The 24,495-nt window shown below is 44.9% G+C and overlaps 1 protein-coding gene across 1 annotated transcript; it reads left to right on the top strand.

Moving 5' to 3' along the window:
- The first annotated feature begins 256 nt into the window (after nt 1-256).
- LOC120675181 (AP2/ERF and B3 domain-containing protein Os01g0141000-like) lies at nt 257-1,429 on the top strand. Its single transcript, XM_039956286.1, has one exon. The coding sequence runs from the start codon at nt 334-336 to the stop codon at nt 1,243-1,245; it is 912 nt and encodes a 303-aa protein (XP_039812220.1). The 5' UTR covers nt 257-333; the 3' UTR covers nt 1,246-1,429.
- Nucleotides 1,430-24,495: the final 23,066 nt, after the last annotated feature.

The following is a 24,495-nucleotide window of genomic DNA, read 5'->3' as shown; positions in this document are numbered from 1 at the left end:
GCTTATTAGGGGTACCCTGGCTACAAATCTACCATCTTTGGGGTATTCTTCAAAGAGTTTAGCGGTAAACCACTGACAAAACACTCCATTAGCATGAAATACCAGTCCCTGCATCGATCTGAGTAAAATGCGAACACAGCGGGACCACAAATAAACACAAACAAACAAAAAGGTAGAGTTCAAAAATGGAAACACCAATCTACTCAATTTAAGCACACACAACCACCTAGGACAGAGAGCTACCAAAATAGTAGAAACCATCAGCAGCATATCCCTTATTCCCTTATAGAGGAACTCCGCCGCTCGCGAGACGTTGACCGCCAAGCCAACACGATGGATTCCAGCACCGAGCTGGTGGCGTTCGCCGCCTCAAACTCATCACTAGAATCAGGCCCCAACGAGCTGGCGGCGCCGCACCTACTGTCGCGCCAACCCTCGAGGTTCAAGGGCGTCGTGCCGCAGCCGAACGGGCGCTGGGGCGCGCAGATCTACGACCGTCATGCCCGGGTGTGGCTCGGCACATTCGCCGACGAGGAGATCGCCGCGCGCGCCTACGACGTGGCTGCTGTCCGCTACCGCGGCCGCGAAGCCATCACCAACTTCCCGGGGGAGCGTGTGTCCGCGGGTGAGCTCGCCTTCCTGGCGGCGCACTCCAGGTCGGAGATCGTCGACATGCTCCGGAAGCACACCTACGCCGCCGAGCTGCGTCAGGGCCTGCGCCGCGGCCGTGGCATGGGCGCGCGCGCGCAGCCGACGCCGTTGTGGGCTTGGAAGCTGCTCTTCGAGAAGGTCGTGACGCCGAGCGACGTCGGCAAGCTCAACCGTCTCGTCGTGCCCAAGCAGCACGCGGAGAAGCACTTCCCGCTGAAGCGCGCGCCGGAGGAGAAGACCACCGGCAAGGGCGTGCTCCTCAATTTTGAGGACGGCGAGGGCAAGGTGTGGCGGTTCCGGTACTCGTACTGGAAGAGCAGCCAGAGCTACGTGCTTACCAAGGGCTGGAGCCGCTTCGTCAGGGAGAAGGGCCTCAGAGCCGGCGACACTGTGGCTTTCTCCCAGTCAGTGTATGGGCAGCAGGATAATAATCAGCTGCTCATCAACTACAGGAAGACACCAAGGAAGCAGCAGGACGAAGGTCCGGACGACGCGATTGCCGCTGAGGCCCGTAGCATCAAGCTGTTCGGCGTTGACATTACCGGTGGAGGGCGAAAGGCTAGCGAAGGGCACGGCGAATTCTTGGAGACATGATATAACACATGAAGATGACAACTTCTACCTTCTTATTGATCTTCCCTAGCTAGCTAGTGTGATCATGTATATATGGTATCGATCTTCTCCAACTTTGTTTTCTTGTTCGTTATCGATCTATTATTTGACTCTACCATTTCAGCCTAGCTAGCTTATCTATCTTACTAATTAATTATTACATCAACTTCCCATCTAGTGGATGATTGCACTTGTTGTCCCCAAAACTATGATTCTATCAAGGTTGATGTTCTGCAGTGCGTACACTATACCAGTTGATGATCGTTGTGAGCTCTGACGCTCACCAGAGCAATGACAGATAAATTTTGCAGTAGGGAGCGACCTACTATATCCGAACTTCCGTAGGCATATATATGTTTCATATGCAATGCACACTTTTTTTTTGCTTGGGCTGACCATTTCAACACATTTCAGTGCAAATCAGACTTCTCTGCACATTTTTGCTGCCGGCTGCATCAAATGAGATATCAATCCTGCCAACCTGAGCAATAAACAAGTTAAAGCAGCCCAATACCAAATGGACGGCAGCCAAGGTTTGATTTTTATGATGACGCAGTTCTTTGTATAGTGGGCCACACATATGCGATGGTACTGACGGTGGGCTATCGGTGCTTACTGGTGAGTATATATTGGATTATTATGTGGTTTAGTAGGAGTTCGTTATATATATAGTTTATTCTGAAGTATAGATGGCCAGATGGGCGGCCCAACCCAGCACGAGCCCGATTGGGCATGGCACGGCTACGACACAGCAGGACGAGGCACGGTGGGCGAATCATGCCGTGCCGTGCCAGCACACCGTGCCGCTGCAACGGCCAGGCACAACACAACACGAAAGGTGCGAGGTTGTGCCGTGCTGGCATGATGGAACAGTCGACCCTTGAGGGCCGTGCCAGCCTGAGCCCAATGGAGGCTGCAGCAGGAGTGGGGGAGGAGATGCCGGTGACGGCGAGGCATGCAGGGGAGGAGGAGGCGACGGCAAGCGCGCAGGGGCCGGCAGCGACTGTGGGTAGGAGCCTGCTGTGGTGGCATGCATGCGTGACATGGTGCGGCCGGTGGTGGCAACGGTGGTGGCGAGCCATGTAGGAAGGTCGGCGGTCGCGGCGCGCATGTGGGGAGGTGAAGCGGCAGCCGCAGCATCGGTGTGGGAGGCTGCGCGCTGCAACGGCGAGGCACGCGGCGGTGGTGCCGGTGAGGGAAGGTGAGGCGCGGCGTGCATGCAAGCACTCAGAGCCGATGAGAGGGAGAGGGAAGGAGGGAGGTAGGAAATTTATTTTTTATGTAGGGAGGAAAAGTCCGGTTTACACACTTCAACTATCGCAAAAGTCCGATTTTCAACCTTCAACTACGAAACCGGACAATATAGGACATCCAACTGTCAAAACCGGGCAAATTTGGCCCCAACGATGGTTTTGAAGGTGGTTTTCCATTTTGAGAGAATTAAAAATATTCAATTTTACACTAAAAAATATAAGTAATTCATTTTAAGTTAAAAAATTATGAAATGGATATCAAAAGTTTTCTAAAAATGTAACCTATCTATTATCACATGACTTGTGAGCTATTCAAATCTATTTTTTTATGTTCATAATATTTGGCTACTTGTAGTTATGTCTATTATTTTTAATAACTAAGATTCAAATTGAGCAATAATAGATAGGTTACATTTTTAGAAAAATGTTGGTACTAGTTTCATATTTTTCTGATTTAAAGTAAATTAGTTTTGATTTTTTTTAAATCTAATTAGATTTATTTATTTTTTTAGAAAATGCAAAACCACCCAAAGGGCCAAATTTGCCCGGTTTTGATAGTTGGATGGCCTATGTTGTCCGGTTTCGTAGTTGAAGGTTGAAAATCAGATTTTTGCGATAGTTCGAGGGTGAAGATTGGACTTTTCCCTTTTATGTATATCTTTAGTGCCCATTTACCTGATTGATGGAGGATTACCTGAAATTGATGGAGGTGTAACCATCGCGGTTGTGTTTTTTATAGTCACCGGAGCAGAGAATATTCCCACATGAATTGTATTCAAATAGTGCCGACAAACCACTTGCTCGGTTAATTTAGAGAAAACCAGGCTAAAACCTTAACAACTACCTAACTAAACTAGGTCTAAACCAACACCAAGCCCAAGCACAAGGGCAATTTTGTGGCATAACCACGAATAGAAAAAAAACCCACATAAGGGTGGAAATTTGGCACAACCACTGAAAACAACAACACAGGTGTTAGGAAGCCAGGGTTGTTGCTTGCGCGTCTTCCGACCATGAATTGTATCGGAAGAACACCAAAGCTGGGCCACCCGCCTCAGTCCGCTGCAAGGCTAGTCATCTTGTGATGCTGGTGTTGCAAGAGCCATCCTTCGACGCAGCCCCACACCACACTGACATTTCCAAAGCAACACCATTTACCATGTGGTTCGCTGCAAGCAGCTAGCTCGACAACGAGACAAACCCATGGCCGCCACCCAACCGCCACTGGAGGCCAAGTTGGGTGTCAAGAGACAACTCCTCCAAGGAGGGAACGACGCCAGTGGCGCTGCCATGGCTCGTCCAGCCATCGATAGGGTTTTCACCCAAAGAACCCCGTGCGGTAGGGATTGGACTCTGATGGTGCCCCAATGAGGGGAACGACACCCTAGGATGTCGCTGCCATCAACATCAGCAAGATCCCCGGCAAAGGCTTTTGCCCAAAGCATCCCACTACACGTACTCAGCCCCGGCACACTACCAGCCTCCAGAGATTCACCAGGTCGGCCTTCCCCACAGCCATCTCCTCATTCCCAATCCCCGGCGACCGAGGCTTGGTGGCTCATCCTCCAGCTACTTCACAACAGACTTGGAGTAGCCAAGTGGCGCCCGGAGGCCGGCAGGGAGTTGGGCCTTCCAAAAGTCAAACGTGGCGAAAGGCGGTTACGCCGGCGCCACTGTGGTGGTGTTGCCATCAGCAGTAGCGACTAGGGGGGCCGTAGACTGCACCCCACACTGCCGCACACAGTGGGCTGCAACAGCACCCACGCCACGCCCCTTCCTTGACGCCCACCACCATGAGCCGCTATTGGGAAGTCGCCACCGTCGCTCTGTGTAGATCCGGCCTCAATGGCGTCAGATCCGGTCACTAGGATGTTGGATCCACTATCCCGGGCCGACACCGCACCTCCATGCCCGGCACCGGTGTCAACATGTCGTTGACGAGAGAAGCCCCACCGCCACCTTCCCAGCAGATGCATGGGCTTCCAGCGCTCTGCTCTGGCAGCGGCGAGGTGGAGAGGAGGTCGGGAGAGAGGGGGGCGGATGGGCAGCACCCGAGTCGCCTCCGAGAGAGGAGATGCCGCAAGGGCCTTCAAGTCTGCCAGCAGACCACTGTCCGCTTCTGATGCTCACCATCGCGGTTGTAGTTTGCGGACTGTGATATAGATAGTTATTTTGTATCACAAGCATATACCCGTGGCAGAAAAAGATTTGGTTGTTTGATCTACAATTCAGTTTCTTAATTTCACGGTTCAAAATCAAGATACATTTATGAGACTTACGAAGAGTGAGGGATGAGCCTTTGTTGTGTAGACGTGAATGTTGCACTGTAACTGAGTAAAACCAATGTATTGATAGTGTAATATTGTTATATTTTCTATAAATAAATTTGATTAAAGTTGAACAAATCTGATTTAGGACAAAATTAATGTGACATGTAAGCATCTCCAAGAGTGCCCAAAATCTTCTCCCAAAACTTTATTTTTGGAACAACTAAGAAAAACTCCTCTCCAACAGTTACCTAAATCAGCTCCCAAACTATTCGCGTTCCCAATCGGAGGGGCGTCCGTGCCTTTCACCCGCACATCGCGCTCCCAATCGTGAAAATGAAGCGAGGAAACACGGATGCCCGCCAAAAATCTGCTCCTCCCTCCGTCGTCGTCCAGTACGCGCCATTTTTGCTGCCCCCTCCCCACTCCCTCCATATCATTCGTTCTCCCTGCAAGCGGCGATGGTGCACCTGGTGCACTCCCTTCGCCCCCAGTCAGCGACGGCGCGTGTCCTGCTGTCCCACCGCCTGCACGGCGCATGGTCAAGTCGATTGTATTCCTTTTGGATAGAATCTGGGAGAGACTAGGAGCGGTGATTGTTGAATCCCGCGGAAAAAATCATGCGCGGGGCCTAAGATGATGATGTAACAATAATTAAATTTATTTTAGGAATCACTTTTTGGGAACTGTTGGAAACAGGCTTCTTTTTTCCCTCCCAATAATTTTTGGCAAGGTCCAAAAACTAGTTTTTTAGAATTCTATTTTTAGGCACTCTTGGAGATGCTCAGAGCAACTGACCCAACGTCCCTAGTAGAAAAAAAGGCAAACAAGAAAAACAGAGAATGTTCAGACTGCGTGTGGGCCCATGATTTACGGGCATATATAAGGGGCACACTGATTTACGGGCGCCCGTAAATTGGTTTTCGTGTGGACGATTTCCGACCAGAGTGAATCATGACCTTCCGCCCCGCCAGCTGACTAGTCCGTTGGTCCAACCACGCCAGCTGAGGGACTTTTGATTCCCGCAAGCAACCCACCAAAATTCTGATGCATTAACTTAAACACATATACCGGTGGTGAAGCTTATTATATAATAAAAGATAATTCAGAAAATTCTATTTTTTTTACAACAAAATGAAAACATAATTTCAGAACAAAAGTTGATAAAAAAATGAACATAGCGATAGTTGTAATGAAAAAGTTTGGAAAAAAATTTGTGATAAAGTTTGAATAAAAAATTTGAAAAGAAAAATGTTAAAAATATTATTTGAAAACAGAAAAATTAGAAGTCAACATTATGAAAAAATGGTTAAAATAAAAAATATTCATTGCAGGAAACATTGGAAAGAAAAAACTAATATCCGAAATGGGATAAATTTGAAAATAAATTTTGGAAGAGAAAATTATTATCAAAATTCCAAAGAATAAAAATATTGGAGAGAAACTTTGTTTTTGAACAGTTTGGAGAGAAACTTTGTTTTTGAACAGTTTGGAGAGAAACTTTGTAAGGAAAAAACTTCAGGACAAAATTTTTAGATAGAACTAAACAAAAAAGAAAGAAAAATGCTGTTGGAGACCGTGAGTGAGGGAGAAAGAGAGGAGCACACAGAAAATGGAATGGGAAGAGAAATTGAAAAGGTAAATGGAATGGTAGAGCCCACCATGTGGGGATGGGGTGCGTGAGTGAAACTAGTGGTGAGGTCCGTGCGTGATCGACCGTGAGTTTTAAAATGTGCAGTCGACTGTAGAATTAGAATTGGGCATATATAATGCTTATCTGTAAGTTGTGAATAGTCAATCTCAGTTGTTGGGGGTGGTTAGCATGCAGTGACCAGTCATCATCCATAAGTAATCCAAGTTGCCATGAGCAACAATGCATGGCGCAGCCGCGCAGGGCGCGGCCTCCTGATGAATGAGAGAGACCGATCGAAAAGGGAAACAGGAGGGGCGCGCTCGGCTGCAGTTGTTGTTAAACGGAACCCGATCGACCACCGTGTGGTGGTCTCCGTTCCAAACCACTGACCGACCAGCCTGGCCGTTGCGTGAAACAACGACCACGGTCAATCGGGGTTCGCCGCGGTGCATGGCCTGACCGGCCGGCCGCCGTGCCGTTTCCGAACCGCGTGCGCGCCGTTGATTTGACCTCGGTCGGGGTTCGAAACAACGACCGCACGGCGCACGCAGCATGCGCACGACCGGGTTCAGGGATTGGCACTTGGGCATCCTGCTGGTGGGCGGTGCGTCGGCAATCGGCATCAAGCTCTCGCCGGCCGGCGACGTCGACGGCCGCACGCGGCTGGATGAGCCATCTAGCTGAACGGGAGCGCGACCCATGCAGTGCAACGATCAGGGTCCTGGAAACCGATAGATCACCTCGATCGCTAGCTGAAAGCTCAACCTCGCGGCGCTCGGAAGAGATCGATGATCCATCGATAGAACTAGAGGGCGCCCCTAGCTAGTGGCCAGGGCCCAGGGGACCTCAGGAGGTAGCTGCGCGCTCGACGTCGCGCATTCATGTCCGTCCCTTCTGCTGCCCGCCCCGGCCTGGCCCAGCTTATTAGCTTGCGCGCGCCCAGTGGCGGAGACGCCGTGCGACGACATGGACGCCGGCCGGCCGGCGACCCGGCCGGCGCCTCCGGATTGGCTCCCTCGCCTCGCACTAACTAACCGAGGCTATATATCGTATCCGTCCGTCCATCGATCAGCCATCATTGTGGATCGGAGCGATCGAGCTGCCTGTCCGTCCGGCCTTGCATTGGTCCCGGCTATCCCCTCCTACTAACTCTTGTGTTGGAGACCTGTCGAGCGCGGCATGGATTGCTCCGTAGACTTTCCGGCACCTATTCCTGCATGCATGCTTCATGTATACACACAACACTTCCTGCTCTCACACAAGCTAAAGCCCCTTTGAGAAGCAGTGATCAATCAGAAACGACCGGCCATGCCACTGCATGTCTGAAGTCCCGGGTGTTGCAGCTGCAGCTTGTTGGCTTGTTGCATTGCAGTCTGAAGTTCAGCAAACGCGTGAATGATCTGACGAATTCATTTCTTATTTCCTCCAACATAACAAGGGGTCTTTTTTTATGCAGATAGCAAAATATACTTGAGATCACGTCGATGGTCTGCGCATTATTATTCCCGCACTGCACCGCTGCTCGTGACACACACACACACACACACTCATCAGATGCCTGTTGTCTGACGACGACGACATCCGGGACCGTGCCACATCCATCCATGCGACGCCAGTAACTGATAGGGGCCGGGGGGCATCATGCAGATCCCAGCAGGCAGCAGCTACACGATTCAGCGGCGGAGGAGGGCCAGGCTACAGTTCGTATACATGCAGCTGCCCATTGAATTCGCATGGTCCATGGAACAGCAGATTAATACTGTCGTGCACCTGGACCTCGAATATCAAGGCATGCTTGCTCTCCCGATCTCATGCTGCGTCAGGTAGTACACACACTTATGGTGGTGGCGTTTAACGCCACCGGTAGACGTCGTCTCGTCGATGCAGATGAGATGAGATGGAAGGATGCTTTGGTCGTCGAGGCTTCAAGTAGGCATGTGCCATGGCAGCGCCGGTTTGATGGCGCCAGGGACCGCCGCCCGCTCTGGCACGTCTTCCTTCAATTCAATTCCTATTGCCAGCTGGGTCAGTTTTGTTGGTGCATGCATATACTATAGCTACCTTCTTAGTTCTTGCAGGCCTTCTTCTTCTTTTATATATATATATATATATATATATATATATATATATATATATATATATATATATATATATATATATATATATATATATATATATGCACTACCAGAAATGGGGAGCCTCCTGACGGTAGAGGCCGACCGTCAGGAGCCCAATATGCCCAGCCCGGCACCCGCAGCCCCGCACCAAATCACCCAGCCCAAAAGAAAAAAAAACGACAGGAACCTGCTTCTCCCCCCAAACCTTATCCTCTCCGCTCTCCAAATCAGACCTCCGCCACCGCCGCCGATTGCGATCTCCCCGGCCTTCGCCGCCGCCGTCGCTCCCTACGTCACTCCTCGCTGCCTGACCGGCTTCGAGGTCTAGTCCATGCCGCTCCATCGTGTCCTCCCCTCCAAGTCAGATCTGGAAGCTAGGGGTCGCCTTCGAGTTTTTCCGGATCTCGCCTACGTCGCCGGTGTCGCCGGCACTGGACAAGCGGGGCGCGGGCTCAGTTTTGGCAGACCCGAGCCTAGCGGTGGAGGAGGTGCAAAAGGTGCGGGTGCTGCACGCCTCGCAAATGGAAGTGGTGCGCAGATTTGGTTGCGCCGTCGCCGAGCCGGACAGAAGTCCGTGCTCTCCATCAGGCGCTCGATGAGACTGGATGCGTGCCCGTCAAGACCGTCTTCCTCAGCATCATATGGTACATTTTCTCTTCCGTTGTGTTAATTTCTCTCTAGGTGACTGAGTAAAGATTTGACTAGAAACTATATTGTTCTGGTGAGATTTTCTACATGTTTTTCTATGTTTCCCAACAGAAATACATTTACCATTTACTTGTCTATCAGAGGGAATTAAAATATGCAAAATAAGCTTGTACGATATTGTTGTTATGTAATTTGTATAAATAAACACCGTTCACTTGTCGTGTATGATATATACTGTTGAGATCCAATGATAAGACTAGGACATTAAACTTTTTTGCAAGTGTAGCATCTAGTGTGTATTTCTCTGAAATAATTGTATTTGTGGATATATTTCATACAGTGGATGCCAATTATTTCATTTCATGATTGTGTTATAATCTTGTTGGTGAAATGAAAGTGAATAAATGATGTGCAATTGTGGTAATGGAAGTTAGTTCTAACATTGACTCTGTTATGTTCTTAATGATATAGTCTAGAAGGTGAGTGCCTCTATTATGTAGTACTTCTCAGTTTTCCTAGAAGGTGAGTGCCTCTATTATGTAGTACTTCTCAGTTTTCCTAGACATGACTTGAGGTTGTTCTTACTGGTGGATTAATTAGCATGGTACATGCTAGCTACTCAAAATTTGCTCTATACCTCCATGTTACTTGGTGTAACCAGCATGCATAGCAGCAACAGCCACTTAATCATGTCATATTCATTGTTGAGCTGAATTCAATCTCCAGGTTAGGTATAATCTTTTTCGAACATTGCAATTTAATGATTCTACCATTTCTATGCCCCAAATTTGGATTCTGAATTCTGATGAATTAAATTTGTACTCTGAATATATTATAGGTATTGCTGATGTTTGATCTAAATATATATTGTAGGTACTCGCCCCAAAGTTTCTCATGTAACTAAGTGAGTAGCTTTGTTCCAAACCAAACTGTCATAAGACTTTAGATCATTTATTCATTGCTGGTGTTTACTGAATTTAAGTTTGTAATATGCATCATCTGCCTTAGGTTGAAAGTTCCTTTCAGTTTTGACAACTTGAACATGGCTGCAATATGATTGAGTTAATTTGGTTCTTCATCAGGTACAAAAATACAGCAGGACAAAGTTAGCACAAACTGTCATCCTTTATGTCACTACAATTCAATTTCAAGGTTAACTTCCAGTTACCTTTTATTTGACTTATTTGAGTAGATTAGAAGTTAACAAAACCAGCTGGGAGTCATAGATACAAGGAATTGTATATAGAATTTTAAGCACTATGGTATATTAAGTTCTCTACATATCTGAAAAGATGTATATGTGGTGCAGTAGTCATTTTTAGGAAATAACTTGATGGATGCTAACGTCTGTATGTACAAATTGTAAAGGACATGTATATGAAACTATCATACAAATTGGATTTGCTGGAATTGTGAAATTGTAATCTCGGATGTAGGTCTGCATGCATGTATATATTTTTTTAGCTCTTTTATCTAATTTCCTGACGGTTTTTACGGTCAGGAATTGATCTTCAAGGCATCCTCATGAAGGCCGTCAGGAACTACCGACAGGAAAGGATTCCTGTGGGTTGGCCGACAGGAGAACTTCACTTTTCCTGACAATGGACTCCTGTCGGCGAATTCCTGACGGTGAGCCGTTAGGAATCGTATTCCTAACGGTATTTCAGGCTTTCCTGACGGTTTTTGGCCGTCAGGAGTTTCCCGTTTTCTGGTAGTGATGGGCCGCTGCGGAAGTCGCGTAGACAAGAATGTAAGGGCACAAATCGGTGATCCTTAGATGCATCTTCAATCCTCTTTAGTTTAAACTAGTGTATCAACTCATGCTTCCACACGGGCTAATTAGAATTAATATAAGAATGAGCTTAATAATTATAATTATCTATCTCACGCCCTTTTCATCTATTAAATATTCTAATACATACTCTAAAATGTATATTTATCATTATCTAGTCACAATAGATTTCATTTTATATCGCACATCCATATGTATTCAATATATGTTTAGTTGAACTATTTATTTGTGAATTGGTATTCTTATCACTTCCATCATACATGAATATATGGTGACATATATCGTGGTTAGTATTTTTATATAAAAAAATCCTTTCTACACTCGCTTAGCTACTCCCACGTGTATATCTCATAATGTATGACGTATCTGATCCAACGAAGAGTATGTATGTGAAGTATATGGTCATACTAGACAATATATGATGGTGTATACATTAAGTATGTGACCATACATGGAGTCTATGGACATACTTATTTTTAATATATAGTGGTATTGTATAATCATATATATTTAAAAATCAGGGATGCTTTTGAAATTTTTCGCATATACCTATTTGAAGTATCTTAGAATTAGTATATGAACATACTCAAAGTGATAAATGAGCATGTGGACATACGCATGATGGCATATTGATGGTGAGAATAGCTACACGCAAGTGTAGAAAAAACTCGTCCTTTTATATAAATAATAATATAAATAACATATTAATAATGATAGAAATAGTCATTTATAATTTTATATGGTGCACTTTACTATATTATTATAATTATATAATTTAGATTTAAACTTAGGAGTAATTTAACTTGTAATAATAATGATATAATTGGATAATTTAAATGCAAATTTAAGGAGGTATTTGTATTATTTTTATAATGGCATAGGTGGGTAATTTACACAAAGATTAGGGGGTTACTTTAAATTTTTTTATAATGGCGGAGGTGAGTAATTTAGATACATATTTAGGGGGTTATTTTAGTCTATTTTTATAATGGCAGAGGTGGGTAATTTATTAGGAAAGATAACATATCTAATGGTTATTATAATTAGAGTTATTGGATTGATGGCCGGATGTTTCTGTTTTTTGTCAGAATTTATAGGATTTCTCTATTTTTTGTAGAGTGTCCACCTAGGATCATAGGTGCCTTCATGTGGAGACTACAAAAGAGTCTCCAATCAGTAATAGGATATTATTTTTAAGATATTTGTGCTACTTTTTCAAATTGGATCTTATTTTTAAAAAATAGGATAAATATTTGAACTAAAAATGGTTGGAAGTACAACTTAAGGCTTACCGATTTGCACCCTACATGCATGATGCATGGACGGACCAACCAGCATTTTGGCTAGCAAAAATTAATGGACTAGATTGAGGCTTCTAGGAAACAGAACTGTGTTTGGAAACATTCATACAAAAAACAACACATTTCGGCTGCTTAGGCATTAGAAAATAACATGTACTACTCCCCTCCGTTCCAAAGCAGGTGAACTATATGGAAGCATCAAATTTCAGTTTAGTAAAAAACATCAAAGTGTGCTGCTTCTCGATGAAATTTATTTTTCTCTGTTTTAGAATCCACCTTACTTCCACTAACATGCATGTACCCATAGGTGCACAATGCAAGCTGAGGGACGACGTGGAACGAGAGCTCCTAGGGTAAGTTGTCAGATGGTGATGCGGCAAAGTTTAGTGACAAGGTCACAAGCAAAGGGGATGCTGTACGAAAGGAACTCTGTTTGGTGCGGATGACGCTAGCAAACCCCAAATCGCACCACGTATGTACTCTCAGTGAGTGGAACTAGACATCCGAATTCTCAGAACAAATTTGATATTTTAAAATAGATATGTTTGAAATTTTATGCTAATTTTTTTTATATTATCAAGCATATTATTACACATAAGAATACAATTTTGTATAGATTTTTTATGCATTATTTGCTCCCTACAATTAAAAAGGTGAAAAAAAACATCTGAATCCGTATCCGATCCGTATTTAAAATTTTATATCTATTATTTGATAATATATATGATAAATTTGAGGTTTAGTTTTTACGAATCTTTACAAGGTCAATGTTAAATACAAGACTATGAATTTACATAGTAAATTCTATATCTTATTTGTCCATAATCGAAGAAAAATGACAAAAAATCTGACATTCGAATAAATATCCGTTTGCACCCTTAGTATCGTCACCAGTTTTAGACAGATAACAAAAGTACTAACCGGAGCATATTCTTCGGCTAATTCTGCAATGCCGACGACCGGCCTTGTCCCACGACAACGACCCACCCTCTGCAGACAGAGAGTCAGAGGTGCGGCGCGCCTGGCAATGGATGGGGCGGGCTATCGGACACGGCCGACCTGACATCCACTTCAGGGTACCACCCCTAAATGCGACCTACAGGCGGCTGCTGGCTGCTGCATGCACGCCGTGAAGGCGTGAACTGCTCAAACACTGTTCTGCTAGTAGTATGCCGTCTCTTGGACGGTGCGTTTGCTCAGTGGAATGAATATATATCATCGGCAGATCTCCTCGATACATATGGTCTACGGCACTAGTCACGATACATGTACATGTATTATTCATGGTATACACACCACGTATGCAGGTATTATGGCTCATGCATGCATTATTTTTTCTCTCTCTTTTGGTAAGGGAACGAATACACACCACGTACGTTTGCAGTATGATTATGATGGCTCATGAATTATTTTTTCTGTTTTGTAAGGGAACAAGTCTCCTCATCATCCGAATAGTTTTCCACTGAGGTGGCGTCTGGATTTAGGGAAATGTGGTGTGGGCCGGGAAAGGGAAGTATAAGGATATCTTTTCGTCCTATGTTTGGATTAGGAAATGGGGGTTTCAAATTTTATTTCCCGGTCCATAACCTATCCCTCTACATCCCATCCTATATCCCTTTCCCACACACCATCCAAACGCCACCATACCTGATACATAGTTTGACCACAGCCTTAGAATTATAGATGACCAAACGGGCGGTCTGGCATGGACCCGTCAAAGCACACCCCGTTTAGGCACGGGCCGATAAGGCATGGTTACTAAACGAGTCCTGCCGTGCTAGCCCACCAGCTAAAATGCTGATCTAGGCATAGCACAAGCGAGTTTTAGCCGTGCCAGGCAATCGGCCTGATTGGCGGATTAGTCACTACAGGCACGCGAGGAGGACATGAGCCGGCTGCGCCAATGCGCGAGAGGGGGATTTGACGGCAGAGAGGGAAGAGAAGGAGCTAACAACGTCGGCCGCGGTGCGAGAAGGAGGCTGCGCTGGCTGCTACGATGCGAGAAGGGGAAGGGGTGGCAGCATCGTCTCTACGTGGGAAGCAGAGGAGGTGTGGCGGCATTGCCGCGGCAGTGGGAAGCGGATAAGGTGGTGGCAGCCGAGCGGCCTTGGCGCGGGGACGGTAGATTAGCAAGCGCTGGCCTTGGTGCGGTGCGTGATCAAGTGGCGAGGGGAAAGGTGAGGGGTGGCGCCATGACATAGAGATGGGAAAAGTGAGATATAGGGTTTTGAGTTCCTCCTCCAGCGGGATGTAGGGGCGGCGTGTGAAGTTGGCGTTGCCCACCTTCTTCCCCACAGTGATGACGATGTACTCGAGGCCGAGCTACTTGAGCTCCTCGATGCGGGTGCTCGCCTTCTTGAGCACATTGTTGTTGAAGTTGCCACAGAGGGTGTGCTCGCCGGTGAGGACCACCAGGGGACCCGTGCGCCCGCCGCCACACCAAGCCGGCCGGGGCCGCGACCGCGCCGCCGGAGCTCCATGTCATGTCTCTCTACTACCCATTCCTGAAGGGAGAAGAGAGAGATGAGGAAGAAGGTGAGAGAGACAGAGAGAGAGGAGATAAGTACAAGAAGATATGGTGCGAGACATACGAGAATATAAGGTGGATTGTCGAGAGGGGGAAGGGGATCGGAGGCAGAGAAAAGAAGCAAGATAGAGAAGGGCGCAGATTGATGGCGCAATTGGCAGAAGGCGAGAGGGCACATATCGATGATGTGGATGCTGCCGGATCGAAGAGCGAGCTGATGGGGCTGATTTTTTTGGGCGGATGGTGGCATCACCCGCCCCTAGAAATTGATTTCTAGGGTGCGGTTGATGGTATGACCCACCCCTCGAAATGGATTTTTAAGGGCGGGTTGTGGCTACTTTTCGAAAAATTCATTTAAATCTTTAAATATAGTAGAACAAATTAAAAAAAGTAAACTTCTACAACTATGGTTATTGTGAACAAGAGATACAGAAAAAATAGGTCAAATATATTTCAGTGTATATAAAGGGTTAAGATCTTGGAAACTTGAAACTATAACTTGAGTTGTATGAGATATTATATAATCATAGCCATATGTACGGAACTACTAGTAAATGATCTTGTGATCCTAAACAGTATTAAATGAATAATATATAAAATATAAAATTTTAGATCTTACCACTAGAACTTTGACATGAAACTGCTCTACATCCGAGGTTGTTTGAAAACAAATCATCAAAACTTGTAGATTTTAAAACTAGAGAATTTATAATAATTTTTTGAATTATTAAATAACCTTAAATGAAAATATTATCAAACAAGCTCTACAATTTTGGTATAAAGTCTGACCTCATCCGTGATCATACGAAAAGTTATGTTTTTTTTACGTGATACCATTTGTAGGGCGGATCATGCTATTTGCAAATAGAGGTCATTTGTAGGGACGTGTGACGCCATCATTTGTCCCTAAAAATTTATTTTCAGGCCGGATCAAATGCTACGGTAACCTCGTTTCATTTATAACAACTGGTTATAATTTAACCCATTTCTGAAAAAAAACCGAAACGATGTTACAAATTATTTTTGCAGTAGTATTAGGATATTGTTTTCATTGGTAATAATGGTAAGTAACTTCTAATAGGAATAGGGACATTTTATTGAATTTTTCGTACTGTTAGTGGTCGGTAATTTATACATTTTGTTCCTCTGAAATGTACAAATGTAAAAGGACCCGCGATCAAAGGTAATAATTATTGACCTGTAAACCTGGTAAACATAGGAGTAGATGGTAAATACTAAATAGCACGGCCGCATATGCATGTCCTCTAGTGCCGACACACCAAGAGACGAGGGCTAGCCAGCGGCCCTATGGGCGATCAGCCTGCTGTCAGCTGTGGCCGCATTCGTCAGCTGCTTCTTCAGAGCTAAAGTATTTTGATTTATTCTAAGTTAATTTTTTCTAATTTTGATCAAATTTATAAAAAGAAGCTATGATATTTTGAATATTAACTAAGAATAATTAGATTCATTATGAAATAATATTTTTATAATTTGCTTATTTGATGTGTTAGATGTTAAAAATTTTCTCTATAAATTTGATCAAACTTAAACTACTTTAATTTAGGATAAAATAAAATATTTTTTTTATATTTGAGGACCGGAGGGTGTACATTTTTTAGAAAAGAAGAGAAGAGACCGGAAGGTGTACATTTGGTGTTGGCTGTTGCCGTACGTACGTCGACTGCCCGGCCGGCTAGTGCTCAGCTCCTCGTTGTGGGATCTAGCACATTAGTACCTCTCTAGCACAGTATGGAACAATGCACGGCTTCAGCATCAAATGCAACAAGGTTGATCTATCTGTTTTTCTCTTCTTCTTTTTCGGACAGAGATAATAGCATTTTCTGGGCAAGAAGCCAAGGCTTTACGAGTACCAAAACTAGCAACACTGCAACAGCGAATGAGATCGGGTACATTTGCCCTATATCTTGGCATAGCAGCAGCAGGATTCCTGCGTGGTTCGGCATTGACGCGCCCATGCATGCTTGCTTCGAGTGGCAGGCAGGCAGGCATGCTAGCTCTGGAACCCACGGTCTGAACGAAGTCTGAACAGCATTGCATAGCTGAGTAAACCCGCTGCCTGGCGACTGCTTTATTGTACGACCGCCCTGGTCTCCGTTGATCTTTCTTCGGCCGGCCGGCCGGCCGGCCTGCGTACCTCCCTTGTCGTTTGTTCCAGTCTTGTTCCACATGTAGCAGTACCACCTCTCTCTTTCTCGGACCACCATTTTTGGCTGCATTTACCGGCCTGCTGCAGCTGCACCTAGGTAAGGTACCCTGCTGCTTTTCACGAAAGCGGGACGGTGCCGGTGCTTTTTATTTTTCGTGACACACAACTGCAAGTGGTCTTTGGCGCATGAATGTACTGCGTGTGCATGTGGTGCCACACACTGCCACCCTGAAATGTGTACCACCACAACAACTGTATATGTTGTGTTCGCTTAGCTGTGGCTGATGGCTGGTGCTGATTTGTTATGAGAGAACAGTACTGTTGATTGCCTAATAGCTGGTGGCTGGTGCTGATTTAATTAGTATGATAGAACATTACTGCTGTCTGGTTGGGTGACAAGTCAAGCGAACACAAAAATCAAGAGGTAGGCCACATAGCATTGCCCCTTCGATGGATGGAGCGCGCTGGCGACCTTGACTTGAAACCCAAAACCTAGCTGCTATTGTTAGGACCTTTTGGATCATCTAGCGGTAGATCAGAGGGGTGACTCACTTGTTCTTGAGGAACTCGAGTTGCCCATCACTGGTCCGTTGGTGAAGGTCTGCTCTACAGCAGCGACGCACGATGCAGAGGTACATCGCGGTGGTGTAGAGGCAGTCATGTAGTCGACGGCGAGCCGGTGGAGGCGATGGCGCGGCATAGTGGTGCTTCCCATCGCTGACCGCCCCCCTCTCTAGATCGGGTTAGGGTTTTGGACGGTGGAACCAGTGACGGCGACGAACCTTGTGTACCGAGCCGCTAGTTTCCACATCCTCTTTATAGGGCTGCGCAATGAGGGCCCACCAGCCTCTTCTTGGGCTAGACGTCCCCGATCAGGACGTGAGTCAAGGTTCGGCCCTGTCGTTGGACAGGCCCGGTGGAGATCAATCTAACATTCTCCCCCTTGATCTCACCTCTGTACTTTAAAATTATTCAACTTGAACTTAACTCTTTACTTTTTCTTTACTCATTTTACTCTTGGTCCTCGTCTCATTGCAGATTGGTACGTAGGGCATGCTTCATCATGACAGTTATCACTTACTGCCAGACTAACAGCCACAATACACCTTTCTGTATTGAAACAAGACCTTAAACTTTCTTTGGGCCCTTTAGTAATCCAGAAATCATAGGCCTCCCGTAAAACCCATGTCGACTTGGGCGGTAGACCTTTAGTAAGCGGATCCGCAAGCACTTGCTTGATACTTTGATGCTCAATACTTTCATATGATTCTGTATTTTCTCCTTTGCAACATATAACTCACCGTCATAGTGTTTGGCAGCACACTTGACATGTTGCCATAGGAGTGAAAACATTCGAATGATATATTGCTATTGTCTACCATTATCAATTCCGGGTAGAGGTTCCTCAATCATTTTGTCTGTCCTGTAGCCTCATATCATGCTAAACTTTGGGTACACGACCCACGATATCACAACTATTTTACTTTGGAGCTTTTCCACAATAAAGCTCCAAACGCGAGTGTTAGCTACTACTGTGGGCTTCACTAAACTCGCAAAAACTTAATTCTTTTTACTCACAACCTTTTGAAAGCACATGTTCCTTCCTTACTTAGCATGAGGCTGACAATACTTTGCAAAATTGCAAAACACTCTATAACTCCATTCCAGTGATCTATTGCTGGACTGGACTTCTGCCAAAATGTCCCGGATACTTGAGCTATGTCAGTGTAAATTCTTTTGAGCATTAATCTTGCTTCCAACAGCTGAAGCACATGGAACCACTTTTTCACTCTCTTTTGATCGATCATATAACGGTTCCTGGAATACTGAAAATTCCAAAACTGTTACCCTTGACTAACAATAGGACAGACGTATGCTTTGCTCGCATGCAACCATATTTCTTTAGAACCCTTTTCTAGGTATGCTCTTTGCGATATTTCTAATACCTCTTTTCTTTTATCCCAATGAATTTTCATTCCTAGAGCGAATGGATCTTCACCGAGATTTTTCTTATAAAAAATAAAGATCATAATAACTTTCTTCTCTTTGCGGGAAAGGTATTTCCCTTCTTTGAACTTTGCATATTTGTAATTTGTCATTTTGCATTGACCTTTACTTAAAACTCAAAACTTTTTTTTTGTTCTCATAAAACTTTAGATACCACTATTCTGATTTCATCATATGGTATTCGGATGTTCTTTTCTTTCCACAACAAAACCATTAGGTTATGTCATGTATATACACTTTCTCGTACAAATCTTCATTGGAAGATATTTCACCAACATCCATCTGATGCAATTCTAAAAGTAGTATGCACCAATGTCTCCATGATTCTAAAAGAATTCTTTCATGAGATTGTACAAAATGTCTCATTAGAACTTATCCTTTGTCTTTGCATAAATCTTTTGGCCACAAGTCGTACTTACCGACTTTCCATGTTCCCTCTGAAGTCACATTTAATCTTGTAGACCCATTATAGCCTACTGTCTTGGCTCTGTTAGGAACTTATTCTATGTTCCAAAATAAATTTGAAACTTCTAGGTCTCATGACATCTTTTATGACTTCTTGCCACCTCGATGAATGAGACACCTCAATTTCTGTCATTTAATCAACACCTCAACATATGATGAGACAATTGTAGTGCTTGAATCATAGGAGTGAACATACAGTCTCACTTCTCTTCAAGCCTTAGTTCTTTGCATACTTACTCCCCAGATTATCCCATCTATTGTAAAGATGGAATATCTTCGAGCTTGTGTTTGGGTTTAGTCTTTACAAGCCTCGGTTCAGTCTTTACAAGCCTCGTAGGGTGCTTCAAGCACCACCTTTTCTTTTCGGTTGATTTGAGGCTTAACTATTTTTTCGTCATATTTGGAGCTGAAAACTCTAGAAATTTACTTGTTTTTTTTTGTAATTGGGGTATCAATGTTATGACCGTTGTACTCCCTTTTCGGTCATATTCACTTTAATAGATCATCTTTGCTTTTTAAAAATGCATTGCATTTAACTTTGCGGGGAAATTCTCTCTAAATTTTAATCTTTCTTGTCTTTCTAATCTTTCTCCCCCTCGAAATATGGCACAAACTTTGCTGCCATAATTTCGAAACTATTTTTAACACTTGTGAACGAGGAGCATTTCATTACTAGAACTTTATTCATATGACCAAGTCATACAAAATAATGGGAGTACCATTTCCTCGTTCCTTTTTAAGAGCTCCTCAGAGTTCTTGATTTGTTGCACTTCCAAGAACTCATCAAGTTCTTCATTTTGCTATACTTTTGCAAGTCATGCTTGCAATCTTGGTTCGCATACAACTTTTCTTTTGTCCTTCGATTCTTTTCAAGTCACTATCCAACATGCCACTATAGTAGTGCATGAGAATTGTTGGGATAACTTTAAAAGCTCCCCAGTTTTCTTCACTTTTATGTGATACTCATGTCGCACGTGAGTCATCACAAAAACTTTCCCTGTCATGCAGGATATGAATGGCACAAGTGCCAAAACTTTTCCGACTTGCGGTAATAAACTTTAAATGCATTGGTAACACATGTTTAATTCAACGGTGGTCAAATTGAACATGCGCCAAACTCATTTCAACCATTATCTTTACTGTTGTTGAAGGACGAAGAAACTTTGGTCACAATGACTAAAACATGCATATATACTTTATTTTCTGATTAAATCTTCCCGTTGGTTCCAATTTAATAAGAAAATTTAACAAATCTCTATATTACAAAAACTTTAGTGAGAGAAAAAACCAAAAAACCTTTCCGAATAAGTTGCATCTCTTTTCCATATCAACTAAAAAACAGAATGGAACAAGCACTTTTCTTTCTTAACCTCAACTATACAGCTGAGTAACCTTAAAACTTTATCTATAAGATTGATCAGAATCAACTTTTGTTTATTAATTTCTCTCTATTTGGGAAGAATCAACTATATCTGTTGTCGGTCGAAACCCACCGGCGAGCAGCGACGGGCAACACGAAGAGCCGGGAGGTTGCTGGGGCGCTGGCAGGCACTGCTCGCTCGTCGACGGCCCGCAATTCCGTCACGCGCCCGGAGAATGTGTGAAAGCCGGGCGTGCCGACTGACCTATACCCGATCAGGAGGGTGTAGACGTGCTCCGAACAGTTTCCTGCGTACAAAGACACGTGTAAATGTAAGTCCGAGCCATGGTCGGCTCCCCGGGACGACTCTTGCATCGGCTTTAAAGAGCCGATCGAGTCCCGGTGTCAGATGGGATCTGATTGTATCCAGATATGATAAATAAAGCAAATAATTGTAAAGCTGCTTCAATTAAATCTAGCTAATCTAATCCACGATGGTAAAAGCTTCACTGCTAGATCGGAACGTCCTACACGTGACTAGGCCTAATGAACGTAACAGATAACTAAACCAAAACCTAAAACAGAGGCCTAAGAACTAGCGAGAGCCGATTCCCGGAACAATCCCTATCAAGGCTAAGATAAAGCATCTACTACGCCACCGGATCATCCAATCCGTTTGCAAGGCCTAACCTAGCAGATATTACGCAAACTCTTAAGAAAAGAGCAAACCATAACAGATTAGATCTACTAAACACAAAAGAAGCAGGGTGTTGCTTCTGTGCGACTAATTCTATGCGACAAGAACTAGCATAAGATTGAAACGTGACTGCACAGAGGCAACATGATATTCGTAGATGATAAACAACGAGGCACAATGGATCTACGAAAAGCCATGCTACGAACATCAGGATAACTAGTACTACTCGCCATCAAAAACGCTTCAGTACGAGTAATACCAAGGTAAAAGCAAGAACAATACTGCCCTGATCGCGAGAAGCGATCAGGGCAACATGGCACTTACTTGGATGAAACCCTAGGATTAGGGGTGGCGATGCGCCGAGAGTTGTTGTTTGTGAGTCGTGATGACGCTCTCCTTCATGAATAACAAAGGATACATATTTATAGTCCGGAGACTTGGGAAACAATCTAAACTAATCTTGTTCCGATTGGACTCTATCTCTAATCTTGAACTAAATCTAAAGATACATGGCCCATGTGGCCCAGATGCTCATGCAGGAGCCGATTTACAAGTCTTCTTCAGTCTTCTGCTTTAAGCCCATCTTGATTTCGGCCCTTAAATTAATCCTGTTAATTTATGGCGATAACACATGCCCCCCTGGTTTTGGCAATGATAGTTCCAAAACCAATCCGTCGCTTCATCTTCCCGTTAATGCTCATTAAATACACTGTAACCACCAAGGAAGACGCAACGTCTCTGCAACCGGCTCCTCGTAGAACATGAAAACTGCCGATCCATCTCCCATCTTTCGCTATTTAACCTCGTCCCGAATCGGCTCTTCTTCACAGCAAAACTCCTTCTTCCTCCCAAAGCCAGTAGCGCAGAAACCCCAACTCTCCACCAGCCATGGCCATCTCCTCTTCCTCCGGCTCCAACTCTTTTGGAGATTCCTCTTCTTCCTCCTCCTCTCCTCCTTCTTCTTCCTCCCTCTCGGCCTCCTCCATCGACTCTATCCCAGAGAGCCGAGAGCCGACCCCCGAGTGGGACCCAACAACAGCCTATGAGGCGCTGGCTCCTCTGCACTGGGATGCAGAGGAGTTCTATTTCAGGGTTGCCTCCGAGGAGGATGAACCCACAACTGAGGGGGAGGAAGACCTCCAGTTTCTGCTCCATGAGGAACTGGAAAGCAGCGAGGATGACGCCTTCTCCTGGGAAGGAGCCGACTCCTCTGAAGAGATCGGCTCTTCCTCCAGTGACGACACGGCGGCAGGGGGAAACCCCCACCAATTCCTCAAGGCCCCCTCAGAGGGGAGCGAAGAAGGAAGCAGCAGCAGCGGCGGCGGACGAAGCAGCAGCAGCACCAATGACAGCGGCAATGGCGGCAGCGACGATGACGACGACGATGATGATGACGACGGCGGAGACGCACCGTCGCGGGGCCCGAAGCATCGTAGGTATTCAGATACCTACAACTGGTAGATGTAGGTAGCATTGTAGGAATAGGATCACAAAGCCGAAGGATTGACTCCTTTGTAAAATCGGCTTTCCTTGTAATAAACTTTCCTTTAATGAAATCAAGTTTCCTCAATTTCATGTGTCTTCATTTATTTCTCAAAAAGCCGATGGCAACGCATCAGGCTTCTATAAATATCCAAGAGCCGACGAAATTCAAACTAGGAGCAACCCGCACAAGAGTAGAATATCGCTTCCAGCTTGAACCGAACTCGACGAACTCTCAAATTCGAGTGTAATTCGAAAACCAAACTCTACAAATCCGAGCAAGAACTCTCCAAGCAGCCGGAATTCGAATCAGAACCCACAGCAATCAAACCCTAAGTCAACAGATCTGAACCATAGTGGATTCTGCAGTTCAGACAACAAGTTCTGATGATGCGACAACTCACGGCCTGAAGGTAATATTCGGCCTAATCCTTTAATTTTCTTCAGTTTATCAAACTGAAGAAACTGAAACTCTGAAACATGACACCATACGCATATTTCTGAATTTATGAACTTCAGGAGTCAGAGATCCTTTTGCCGCATCCCTCTAATCCAAAATCTTTCTGTCTTGGCCCACAAACCCATGAAAACCCCATAGATTTGATCTCTTGTGAAGCAAATAGGATCCCTTTTGTGAGTCAAAACATCGATTTGAACCTCTGGGCCGACTGCTTAAGAGCCTGGCCTAATCCACCTGAAAGCTGGATTACATGGTAGAACAGAGTAGCAAAAGCCTACATGCCCTTGTGGCAAGATTTGAACATAGCCGATGCACTTAGTTTATCACTGTCACCCCTTGACAAAGATGAAAATCTTCTAAAAACCATTGGCTATTTCTGGTCTGATTCTCTGAACTGTTTCCTCTTTGGTCATGGACCCATGACCCCTACCCTGCTGGATGTCACCATGATCACTGGCCTAGACATTAGCTCTCCTAATCCTGCTGCTCACAAAATGGTAGAAGTCCCCTTCAAACTTTCTTCCAAAGTCAACTGCACAAACTGGGGTACTTACATGAGTCAGCACATGAAAACAAAAGGTCCAGTGACTGAGAAGGAACACACAGCCTTCTTAAATCTTTGGCTGGAGCACTTCATCTTCTGTGGCCCTTCCTTAGCTCTAACTAAGAACTATCTCCCCTTGGCCTACCACCTGGCCCATGGTAATCACACCGGCCTAGGCAAACTCTTCCTTGGAGAAATTTACAGATATATCCATCTGACGACATCCAACCTGCTTAACCACAAGAAACTGAGAACTGGAGGCCCTTGGTGGTTCATTCAGTTGTGGGCACAACTGTACTTCCAGCATCATATTCCCAACTTCCAAGGCCTGACCAAGAACTCTTTCCCTGATGAGAGTGGCAAACCAATCAGATGTACTAGTTACGGCCAAGCTTTGTTCAGTCTCCCTAGCAGTAAGCTGAATTCAACAGATGCAGCAAACTGGTTTAGAGTCTTCTACAAAGGACTAGATAATCCCCTCTACTTCCCGTTTACTGAATCTGAATCCTTTG

This window comes from Panicum virgatum, chromosome 5N (assembly GCF_016808335.1).
Source record: "Panicum virgatum strain AP13 chromosome 5N, P.virgatum_v5, whole genome shotgun sequence".
Lineage (NCBI taxonomy): Eukaryota > Viridiplantae > Streptophyta > Magnoliopsida > Poales > Poaceae > Panicum > Panicum virgatum.
The sequence above is the reverse complement of the archived record's forward strand: the minus strand, read 5'-3'. Positions and strand labels throughout refer to the sequence as shown.